Here is a 12,644-nt window from a genome sequence, read left to right on the forward strand (position 1 = left end):
TTGTCGTATTTTACAAAACTGCAATGGAAACACTTTTTTTGTGTTTTCTAGGTCACATGATGCTATGGCTATGTGCTTGTCAGTACGAACCGGCTCCCTTATGATGCAAAAGAGGTGTTATTGCATCACATAACCTACGTATAAGGGGCTTGCCTTTTCTTTATGGCTCCACAACATGCCATTGTAGCCTTGGATTGGAAATAATGATGGCTAGTGTGGTGGCTGCAATAGAAATAAAGCTGCTAATGTTTTGAACATCCATCACCATGCTTTTTGAAATGTTATCGCCAGAGGAGAAGTCACAGAACATCACTCAGTGGAAACACAGTCATCTCACAATTGTGTTTTATCGACATTCCGAAAATTTTACACAAATCTTACACAAGTTTTACACAAATCTGTCATGGAAACCCTCTGCTCCTCTATGACTGGCCACAGTCATAGAGGAGCAGACGCTAGTGCTAATGTCAGGATTGGCTGAAGGCGCCCACTGAAAGTGTTTGGGGTGGCAAAGAGTTCAGACTGAGGCAGGTAAACAGAATGTTGAGCTCACATGATTCAGATGGTCTGACCAGGCTACCAAAAAGCAGATCTGCTATGAATTAGAAGCTGCTGGAACACAGGTGTGTCCACATTGAAGCATGTTTCACATCGCCAGGGGCTGAAAAACTAATCTTCCTTCTTCTCACATTGCAAACTAGCTGCAAGGTTAAATAGCATTATTTATTCTGAGTGCAGACAGAGGATGTCAAGATGATATTTTTTACAGTGTGCTGGCCAACTCAGCTACAGGCCAGAAAGAGCCTGTGTGTGCATCACTTTGCGTGAAATTTTTGTTCATCTTTTGGTCAGAGGTGTGCTAGAGACCACAGTTGGACTGTTGGACAAATATTTGATGACTGGTTGAGTACATCGATGGCTGTTTTCTGTCATTTTATTTCGCTTCCATTTCCGAGGTAAAACCAAGAGCAGCTGCTCGGTGTCAGCTGAGGAGGATCAGGCCTGCTTTTTGTTGATAATACTGTAGCATTATTAGTTTGATGATGTTTTTTCTCCCGGTGTTACAGTCATGTTAGATGGCGTGTTTGCGACAGCTGACTCCATGTGCCTGGCAGGTGTGGGGAGCGTTTGGGATTTAGGAACTTTGGTGCAATGCATCCTCGTACATGCAGGAACTGTAATAAGGGCTGTACATGAAGGAAAACTCAGATTGTCTGTCAATACAGCACACACTGAGGAATTTATTCTTCAGTTTTTCCTCTTCAGCATTTACCATCAGCACTGATTGGATATCCACCAATAATAAAACATCAGCATGTATTCATGACCACACAAATAAACCAAAGACATTACCGATTTCATTCTGCATTACTGTCCATGTGTAACAAATGTTTTCACACTATTCTTCCAAGGAAAATGGATTTGGGGTATCTGTCCCGCAGGGAGGACCACTGCACAAAGAAATAGTCTGATATTGGGTACAGGATCTTTCCGGTAAGTGACAGCGTCTGCACACGGCAAATACTTTCAACATAAACTATCAGGACTTTCTTCATCCCCAGAATTCCAAGCAGGAGTCCAGCCACACACAGGGGAACGCAGGTCCCCGGGCCATTACATAACACCTGAAACAACAAAACACACACACACTCAAAAGGAGACAGACAAGCACATTTCCAGGAAGTCACATTGACAATTTTTCATAAGCTACATAGAAAGCAGCATCTAGCTTCTGTCGTCTCCAAACAACAGTAGAGTACATGTAGAAAATGTTTGTGTGTTAATATGTTTTTTTCCTTTTGTAGATACCTACAGACTTTCTATAGTTTCTCTTCTTTTCTGGTTTGGATATCACTAGTTCATAATTCAGTACTTTTGCAGGCATGGGTCTCTCCTAAGTATGAACAATGATGTTGTTCTATCCCAATTCTAAAAAGTTGGAAGCTGTGAAACATAAATAAAAACAGATTGCAATGATTTGAAAATCTGTTGTCTATATTCAGTTGAACACAGTACAAAGATAAGATATTTGATGTTTAAAATTATAAACTTAACTTTTTTTTGTAAATATACACTCATTCTGAATTTGATGCCTTCAACACATTCCTAAAATTGGGACAGGGGCAACAAAAGACTGAGAAAGTTGTGGAATGCTCAAAAAAGACTTGTTTGGCACATTCTACGGATGAGCAGGTTACAGTCACATGTGATAAACAGTTTAAGAACGTTTCTCAATGAACATTGGCGAGGAATTTAGGGACATCACCATCTATAATCCATAATATCATCAAATCATTTGCAGAGTCTGGAGAAAGCTGTGACCTTTGACCCCTTAAGGCGCACTGCATCAAAAACCAATGTGATTATATATGGGATATAACTACACTACTGGACTCGGGAAAGCTTTGGAAACAACTGTCAGTAAACAAAATTCATGACTGAATCTACAAATGCAAGTTAAAGTGGAGAAGAAACACTGAACAATATGACTGTGGTTCCTTTAATTTTTACTTTAGGTAAGATATGACTGCTATCAAACTTGATATTCACCCAGATTTGATAGAGATGGCCATCTTCCAGCAAACTAGCTGGTGACATCACTGGAATGCTTCAGTCCGTTCTCATTCCGAACTCATAAAATACTGCCGCTTTGACAGTGCTTTTGGCGTAAGATTGTGACGCCAAAAGCCACTTTTCACGTCAGCATGAAACGCGGATGAAACGTGCAGCCGATTGTAAACATCTACACAGTAATCCCACCATGGCCATGGCCTGGGACGTAAAAAGCAGACGCAGAAAGATACCAAAAGAAAATACGTAGACACAGAAGTCCACTGCAAAGCAGTAACATGTGATGACTTGACATGAAAACTTGTTGGATAGTACATCTCCGTTGTTGGCCTGTTTTCCAGGAGGAGTTGTGAAGAACTGCTTAGTAAATTCTGTACTTTAAGACATGTTTTACAGTACCACACCACAATAAATTATACCACATAATCTAACTAGGAAGCACACGTGATACCCAGCCCGGACAGTTTTTCTGATGGTAAGTCATACCGTTTGTTTGTTTAACCGATGCTTTGTGATGCAGAAAATGCCCAACAATCATGTGACTCGGCTGGTGAGAATGATGCTGACCAAGATATAAGGTGGCTTGTAGACATGACTGCTGGATCAGGCTAACATTAGCTATGTTAGCTGCAACATAATAATATTAACATAACATTATTAGCATCTTGTGTTGTTGTTGTGGTCTGACAGTTTTATGGAGACAGTGGTAAAGCACATCTTTGATATGGAGAAGTGTTTTGCATGGTTTGTCAGCTGCAGCAACATGACATCGAATTTTACGGCAGTCAATTTCATACAGCTCTTCACTTTTGCCGCTGTCATCCAGCTCCATGGGAATATGGAGCTGATCTTATTGGCTTCAAAAAGATAGTCAGGCAGTTTTCCACTTTGGCTGTAGCTGTCTGCATCTCCTTAAAACTCTCAAACTCCCCTGTATCAACACTTATTAAGTCATAAAATAGTTAAATTACAAAGTACAGTGTTGTGCTCTTTGCTCATCATAAAAAGCAACCCAGTGACATCCCCAGCTAGCTTGTTGTAAGATGACTGCATCCTGCTGGTGAAACCTAAGTGGATAACAAGTTTGACTGTAGTGTCATATCTTATCTAAGGTGAATCTCAAACAAACCACATAGTCATATTGTTCAGTGTTTCATCTCCACTTTAAGAATCTACCATGCAGAGTGAAAGCAATTTATCAACAACATCCAGAAATACCGCAGAGTCCACATTTCAAATTGTTGCTGGAAATCATGGACGTCTTGTCCTCCGGACTAAGGAGGAAAGGACTGTTCAGATTGTTACCAGCTCAAAGTTCAAAGCCAGCAGCTCTGATGGTATGGAGGGGTGTTAGTGCTCATGGCATCATCAACTGTGAAGGCAACATGAATGCTGAAAGGTACATACAGGTTTTGGAGCAACATATGCTGCCATCCACACATCATTTTCAGGGACTTCCCTGCTTATTCCAGTGAGACAATGAGACACATTCTGCATGTCTTCCAAGAGCATGGCTTCGTAGTAAAAGAGCGCAGCTACTAAACTGACCTGCTCCAGTCCAGACCTGGCTCCCATTGAACATGTGTGGTGCATTATGAAGCACATAATACAATAACTGAAACCTTGGAGTGTTAAGCAACTGAAGTCGTACATCAAGCAAGAGTGGGAAATCATTTCACTTTCTGAACTTGAGCAATTAGTGTCCTCAGTTCCGAAACACTTTTTGAGTGTTGTTAAAGGAAAAAGCCATGACACAAGGCAGTAAACATGCTCCTGTCACAACTTTTCTAAACCATGTTGCAGGCCTCAAATTTAAAACGAGTGTATATTTACAAAAAGCTCTAAAGTTTATCAGTTTAAAACCACAATTTATCTTTGTACTGTATTCATTTGAATATAGGTCAAAAATGAAATGCAAATATTTGTATTCTGTTTTACTTTACGGTTTACAGTATCCCAACTTTTTTGGAATGAGGGCTGTATCATAGTGTGTTAAAATGTGTTTTATTTTTATTATACATACTTTTTTTTTAAGAATTCGAGACTGTAACAAAATGGAACTTTTCTTAAACACTACAATGATGCATATTTTAGGACAAATACTATCAATTACACTTGTGTAGCTGTTGGTACTCACACTTTATAACAGTGACGCCCACAGCTGTGATGAGAGGTCATGATGGTTCATTTTAGTCTGAAAAAGCTAGTAAAGGCTGGTACAGGAACTGATGTGTGTCTGTTTTTGAGAGTCATGTTAAATGTCAAGCTAAACAGAACTGAGAGTGAATGTGTACAAGAGAACATGTACTATCCCCCACACTCAAACTGAGGAACTGTGGTGAGCAGTGTAAAGATTAAACTGGCAAGCAGTGAAGCTCAATGAAACTCTGAGACAGAGGTCATTAAGATCAATATGGCTACAAATAGATACACCTTTAACAGAGATCACTGGAAATTGAATAGAATACTATTACAAAATAAGCAATTTAAAAATGAAGCCCAAAAAATAATTGAGAAATATCGGAGGCAAGCAGACTCTCTAAACAGTTTTGGGAAATACTGGGAACTAATGAAATATGACATTAGATGGATAGCTATTACATTTGGGAAAAAATAGCCAAAGCAAGTAGAGAAAGAGAACATCAAATAATTACAAATATAATAAGACTATCAGAGAAATTAAGCCTGTCTGGGGAAGAACTAAAGGAATTGTCAGCTTTAAAACTTGTCTTGGACAGAATTTATGAGGAAAAGGCTTGAGGAGCATTTGTTGTGGAAGTGGCTAGAACAAGGTGAAAAGTGTACCAAATACTTTTTTTAATCTGGAAAAAAAGGAACTTTGAGTTATCCTATGTAAACTGAACATTCATGACCAAGTATGTGAGGATGAAAAATATATCTCCCATATTTACCAGAAACTATATGTGGCTGATATTGAAAATGAAGGCAGCATTGATTTATATTTGCAAGATATCAAAAAGGACATTAAATGTATTGATGACAGCTTTAAAACTGTGTGTGACCGGAGGATTAGCTTAACAGAGGTACAAAGATGGATTGACTCCCTAAAAGAAAATATATCTCCCGGTAATGATGGGCTAATATGTGAATTTTATAAAGAATTTAGTGAAATATTAGCCCCATTTTTAGTAACTGTGTATAAAGAAGCCCTAGTCAAAGAACAACTTCTGCCAACTCTCTGCCAAGGTCTGATTAAATTGATTCCTAAACCAAAAAAAGATTAACTGAGTATTGAGAATTGGAGACCAATTAGTTTGCTGAATAACGATGCAAAAATATTTGCCATGGTTTTTGCGAAAAGATTAAAGTCAGGACTGGATGACATTATTGACGAATAACAATCCGGTTTTATGCCTGGAAGAAATATATGTAATAAGATACGATTATTATATGAATATATATTAGATGAGAGTTTCATTTTATTTGTTGATTTTTATAAGGCATTTGATTCAATAAGTCACCAATTTATGCTTAAAACTATGAAATGCTTTGGTTTTGGAAGTCACTTTAGGAAGGCGGTTAAAACTTTGTATAGGGGTTGTAACCGCTCTGTTAAGCTAGCCCACGGTACTACTCCTAGATTTGACATCTGTATGGGAATAAGACAGGGATGTCCTCTGAGTCCCGTCTTGTTCCTCCTGGTAACCCAAATCATGGCTGTGCATATCAAAAAAGGCTTATTCTAAGGTATAAAAGCCTTGAACAGAGAACTTAAATTGGCTCAATTGGCTGATACCACTGTTTTTTATACCTAACAGGTACGAGGTGGTTAAAGCAGTTAATTGTATTGAGAAGTTCTCTGCCGTGTCAGGTCTAAAAATGAATTTAAACAAATCTGTGTTATTACCACTAAAGGCATGTGATCGATCTGAAGTGAATGGTATCCCTGTGAAGAACAGAGTTACATATATAGGTGTTGTTATTGATAAAAATGAAAAACTTCACAGTGCCTTTAACTTTGACCCCATAGTGGAACAAATAACAAAAAAATCAACATGTGGCTGATGAGAGATCTCTCATTGAATGGCAGGGTTTTATTTTCTAAAGCAGAGGGGATATCTCGAGCTGTATATGTTTCCTTATCACTGGAAATGCCTGCTGCAATATATAAAAAATTGGACAAAACTCTATTCAACTTCATTTAGAGGAACAGATCTCATTACCTACGGAAAGTCATTTTATGTAACTTGAGAAGGGACAGTGGTCTGGAGGTATTAAGTTTTGAAACATTAAATAATACTTTCAAAGTTAAATTGTTAATTACCTTAATCAAAGAAAAAGACAATATATGGAATACTTTCCCAAACCACATTTAAGTCAATTGGTGGTCTGAAATTTCTGTTAAAGTGTGATTATAAGATTGATAAATTGTTAAATTAGCCAATTTTCATAAGCAAGCATTGCTGGCCTGGAAAATGGTGTACAAGCATAACTTCTTGCCAACAAGATACTTCATTTGGAATAACAAGAATATTCAATATAAGAACAAATCATTGTACTATAAAAAATGGGTTGAGAATGGCATTTTTTTAGTTCAGCAACTGGTGAATGCTGAGGGACAGCTACTAAGGTATGGCGAATTCCTTGACAAATTTAAAGTACCAATTACCCCAAAAGAATATGCAGTGGTCTTTGATGCTATACCAAGGAGTGTACTGCAGCAGATTAGAGGATCAATTGTGTTTAGGATCGACCACCCCAGTAATACGTTGTTTCTCGGAAGAATTGATGTTAATAAGAACAAATGCTCAAATAAATTTGTCAGGAGCCTCACGCTGACTGTAACTGTACCCTCAGCAAAAGTCTTTTGGACATCGATGTACGGAGATATTGACTGGGGGAAAATTTGGTTAATTGGGGATACATTTTTTTTGAAAAATAAAGTTAAAGAGGTTTTATTTAAAATAATGCACAAAATATATCCAGCAAAGAAAACCTTAGAGAGGTTTAATATTGATATTGAATATTCTTGTGTTTTCTGTGCATCTGAGGAAGAAACCACTTGCCATCTGTTTTATTACTGTATGTATGCTAAGATCTTCTAGAGGGATGTGCAAAATTACATTAACAGGAGAACTGGACAAGTACTCAACTTAAAAGAAAAAGATATTTTTATTTGTTTTGAAGAAAATCAAAAACAAAAATACTTTATTTTTTGTACAGCTACTGCTTTTTCTAGGAAAATTTCACATTCATAAGAAAAAATGGACTGACTCCAAACCCAGCTTTGATCAATTCCTAAATGAACTGAAGCAATATTACATTACTATTACTGGACTTAAAAGCAAGAAGGCTCTGAAAACTGGCTCTGTCTTGGAAAAATACTATAAAACTTGATGAATGCATATATATAATAATGCATGCACTTTTTTTGCTTTTTTGTTTTTTCTTTCTTTCTTTTCTCTTCTCTCTGTGTTGTGTTTTTTCTTCTTCTACTCTCTCTAACCCCATGGCTGTAACAATGGTTATTATGTATGCTGTAAATTGTTAATTTTTTTTTTTTTTTAAAAAAACACTCTCAGACAGAGGGGGAGAGGACCGGGATGAATTGTGGCCTCTGGGCTCAAAGAAGTTGAGAGAGTTTGGTTTGCAGGAAACCACCCGAGCTACTCTGGAGTCTGGAGAAGTCATCATCCAAGTCACAGTACAGACAGGGCAGCACTAGTATCCTGTCCATTCTGCTTTGAGAGAGAAGTGCACCTCACAAAGCACAATACTTCAGTCAGTCAACAGATGTTAAACACTGTTACTTTAACACTGCTAAATGAAATAGATCATGTAATTGCAGATGTAAGCATGGATGTTACAAACCTTTCAATTTCTAACTGGTAAAATTAAGCCGTCAATTTACATTTCTTACTATGCAATAACTATAACGTTAGAGTCTGCATAAAAATTAGCAGATTTCATCACCTGATCTTGCGCTCCCTCTGGCTGCAGGAAATAACACCAGAGGAGTTAAGATTTGTATTTCCAAAGATTTCCAGGCACTGGAAGTACATGCATGCATCCAATACAGTGGCCTATTGTGGGCACCTGCTGCAACCCCCATGCAGCTCTCTTTTCACAGGGTTAGAACCTCCCTGTCTGGTGTGTAGTAGTCTGTCAGTACTGTGTGCGTTTGTGCCAGGGTGTGCGGACAGCTACTGATCGGTGGTCCACTCACCATGTCCGGTCTGAGTCTGAACACCAGAGGGAGGGAGTAACGCAGGGCATCCAGGGTGCTGATAACAGAGGAACTCCAAGACTGATGCACCTCCCGGCTCCGAGGGACCCGACAGATAGTGAACTGGGGAACAAGGGCACATGTATCACACTTAATCATTTGTATGACAACACATACAAACATACATTACAATTGCACAAGGTGGTATTTCAGGTGATGCGAAGAAGTCATATTTGGCAAAACTGCAATGGAAACCCTTTTCAGTCTTATCTTGGTCACATGATGCTATGGATATGTTCTTGTCAGTAGGAACTGGCTCCCTCAGGCATGATGCAGCAGGAGCTACAAGAGCTGTTACTGCATCGCATAACTCTGAGAAAGTCAGTGTCTCACGTGTCTCTGTGTGTCTGTGAGTGTGTCTCGCCTGTCTCAGCAGGCGCTACAAGAGCTCCTACTGCATTGCATGACCCTGTGTCTTACCTGTCTGTGTGTCTGTGCTGGTCAGGCTGCTGCTGTCATGGTTGTTGAAATGATGCATGACGTTCATAGACCAAATGAGTCAACTGAACAGGTTGTGGCTACTTTACCTGATACATAAAATGTCTACATTATAATGACCCAAACAAAAATAAATGCAGTCTTATAAAACGGAAGGGGGGCGGGGATGGCCTTATTCAATAAAGTTTAACCTCAATTGATAACGATGATAAATATCTGAGATGAATTTAGATCAGTTAGACTGTTATTGACAGTGGTTTCTCTTACAAAGGACCTCGTGTTCTAACTGGCGTTTTTGGATGGTAATAGATGTGTGATAACGACATGTCTGGACTGAGCACACTGGCTGGGACAGGTCAACAACATTCTGACATGCAGAGCAACCTATGTCCAGCTGTGTACCTGTGACTCAGAGTCTGAGTGCTGTCTGGATGTTTCAAAGGAGCAGATTTTCTCCTCACTCATCCTGTCAGTGTCAGCAATCACATAGTGTCGAGGTGTGTAGGCTGCAGACAGGCACTCCATCAGCCGCAGGATCTCTGTGGTGTGGCCCCCTGGGAAATACACAACACACACTGTCAGTGACACATGATGAACGCATGATGGAGAAGAATGTGAACGTGATCTTTCAACACAGGCTGCATTCCAAGTCTCTGATTTCACAATTGCTCAATCCTCGCTTAAACAGAAAGCGTTCTGGTCTGTCATCTTGAAGCCCTTGTTTCCTCACTCCTTGCAGGGTTTCCTTCATGCATCCCTGCTAGGAGGAACTAAGACGCAAAAAAAGAGACAAGTAAAGGACACTTGGATGTGACTTATGAGACTTTGGCCTCATTCCCACTGCACAAAAAACACTAACATCAGGCTTTTTAATGCAGTGGGAATGGATACAATCAGCAGTCATACCTGGGTCAAATGACTGCAGTAGACACAGGTTTTTATTGCCGCCAGCTCCGATCGGCATTGATGGGAACAAAACATCCAGGTGAAAGCGGTAATTCCAGCTTCTTAACTGGCGAGATGCAATTACATGCCACCACTAATCTCTTCCCAAGCAACTAAATACATCATTCCAAGTCTGTCAGCTTGTGGTGGTTTGTTCTCTTTATTTATTCCTTATTCAGTCTCTCTTTCAAACTCAGAGCAGATTAAAGCTATGCAGACTTGTGTGTTCACAGCCACTGGGAGTGCAGTCTATCAACTTGATTTAGCTGTACAGATGTGTTTGAAAACCTGTGTGCATGCACTAATTTTGGTGATAGAGGGGGCATTTGGCAGTCCCTCCAGGGTACTGTTTGACTGCAACAACTTACAAAAATTCAACCATGTGCCCTATATAGAGAACAATAATTCTGACCATCCAATAGATCTTTGGACAACAGTTTCTTCTGTGTCTGAATATAATGTTATCTCTGGAAGGGTGAAAGATATCATTAGAGAACACTGGGGACTATTAAAATGTGTTCTATTTTTTAATTGTTCTGGTTCTATTGTTTTATTGTAAAGTTGTTGTTTTTTTTTTTTTTAGACTTAACTGGTTCTATTGTTTCACTGTATTGTTATATATATGCTAGGCTTTGATATCTTATTATTATGCGAGTATTTATGAATTGTATATACTTTATAAACTATACTTTATATTGATGGTAGATGCAGTGCAGCTGTGTCATCCTCTGCTGATGAGCACGTGATGGTTTCAGAGGAACAGCTGACAGGGATGAAACACAGAGGGAATCTGAGGAAGCCATCTTTCAAACACGTAGCTCGCACCTTCTGCTTTTAATGTCAGTTGTTATTGAAGTCAGTGTCAGTCTGAGCGCGCTGCTGTGTGCTGGGACTTTCATTCCCTTCATTAAAATAATGTTCATGTCCGGAGCAAAGAAGAGCAAACTGTCTCTTTTGTTGTTGTTCTTACAAGTTCTCTGTCATGTTCACTGTTTGTTGGGCTTGTCCCGGTTGAGCAGAATAACACTGAGGCTGGAGAAAGTGTCGCTTCAAAAAGTTTCACCCGAGAATTCAGCACCAAAAACTTCCGTGTTGTTAGCTTGGATGCTAACAGTGTAAGCTAACAGAGCTGGAGCCCGGGCTGTGGGCTCGCTCCTGAGCTGAACAAACACGTTCAAAATAGAGCAGTCATTCAGCTTAGCGAGGACACAATGACACAGTACCACAGAGATCAACAGAGATCAGCAGACGACAGCAGAGACGAGACCAGCAGGCTCTGAAGTGTACATGCATGTATGATAGTCATGAATGACACGTTACCTGATCCTGCGACAACCAGAATAGTAACCGGACGTCTCGTTCCGGGTTTACAGCTGGATCCAGTCTTCACTACACTATATAACCGGAGGATAAATAACAAACATGTAAACAAAACAACAAACACGGCTCCTAACAGGGACATCATGACAGCCACGGCAGTTCAAAAGGTTCAAAAGGATTAAAACCACGGATGTATGAAACAGCTGCGGTGGAGTTCGCGTGTGTCTTCTTCTTTTTGCTTTATTAGCGGTTGGCAAGACTTGTTGGCGCATCACCACCACCAGCTGGTGGAATGTAGATCAGATCCACTGGATCCATCTGATTCAGATCTAAATACATCCATGATCTGAATAGCAAATAGGCCTCTTCTTCTCATGGATGTATTATAAGGAAGCTGCATTTTCTTCTTCTTCTTCTTCTGCTTCTTCTTCTTCTTCTTCTTCTTCTTCTTCTTCTTCTTCTTCTTCTTCTTCCGCTTTTTCTTCTTCTTCTTCTTTGGGGTTTATTGGCGGTTGGCAAACCTACTTTCCGGTGCATTACCGCCACCAACTGGACTGGAGTGTGTAGCAAGCGATTAGGCAGTTAAAATATAAATAAATAAAATAAACAAAAAATAAAAAACTAGATTCTTTTATCTAACTCAGTCTGTAGCTAGATGGATCAGAGTGGTTTTTGTCCTGTTTTTTTAACTGGTATTATTATTGTTTGTTTCCACACGGAGGGAATTTGACCAGAATCCCAAATCCTGTTAATCAATCTCAACACAATTACTAGTGCATCCTTTGTCAGGTGTTCTACCATTTTGTAACATACAGGTTCTATTCTGCATGGCCTCCTCTGTGAGATTATCTGAGCTGTGGTTGTTGACAGCCATTTTGTCCCCACTGTTCAATACTGGTAGTTCATTTTTCTCCCTCATTCTCCTAATCATGCCCCAGATATCTGACAGCTGCACTTCCCTTCCAATGCTGCTGCAATATTGCCTCCAAAATGTGCATTTTTGTGTTCTTATTGTTCTCCTTACTATTGTCTGGGCCCTTTTATACTGTGTCAGAGCATCTTGAGAATGGAGTTTTTTGAGTTGCCTAAATTCCTTATTTCTAGCCTTTATGGCTTTGTCACA

The 12,644-nt window shown here is 39.4% G+C and overlaps 1 protein-coding gene across 1 annotated transcript; it reads right to left on the reverse strand.

Annotated features, from left to right (window-relative positions):
- Positions 1–328: 328 nt before the first annotated feature.
- alg14 (ALG14 UDP-N-acetylglucosaminyltransferase subunit) lies at positions 329–11,957 on the reverse strand. Its single transcript, XM_042510649.1, has 4 exons — positions 11,522–11,957; positions 9,659–9,810; positions 8,759–8,881; positions 329–1,625 (listed from the first exon to the last, which is right to left on the reverse strand). The coding sequence occupies exons 1-4, from the start codon at positions 11,664–11,666 to the stop codon at positions 1,395–1,397; spliced, it is 651 nt and encodes a 216-aa protein (XP_042366583.1). The 5' UTR covers positions 11,667–11,957; the 3' UTR covers positions 329–1,394.
- Between the last annotated feature and the right edge of the window lie 687 nt (positions 11,958–12,644).

Source organism: Plectropomus leopardus, chromosome 21, assembly GCF_008729295.1.
Source record: "Plectropomus leopardus isolate mb chromosome 21, YSFRI_Pleo_2.0, whole genome shotgun sequence".
In the NCBI taxonomy this organism is placed as follows: Eukaryota; Metazoa; Chordata; class Actinopteri; order Perciformes; family Serranidae; genus Plectropomus; species Plectropomus leopardus.

Coding starts and splice junctions, on each gene's coding strand:
- alg14 (XM_042510649.1), bottom strand. CDS start 11,666: ATGATGTCCCTGTTAGGAGCCGTGTTTGTTGTTTTGTTTACATGTTTG. Junction 9,811..11,521: donor TCTGGTTGTCGCAGGATCAG/GTAACGTGTCAT, acceptor TGTATTTCCCAG/GGGGCCACACCACAGAGATC. Junction 8,882..9,658: donor ACTCAGACTCTGAGTCACAG/GTACACAGCTGG, acceptor CTTGTTCCCCAG/TTCACTATCTGTCGGGTCCC.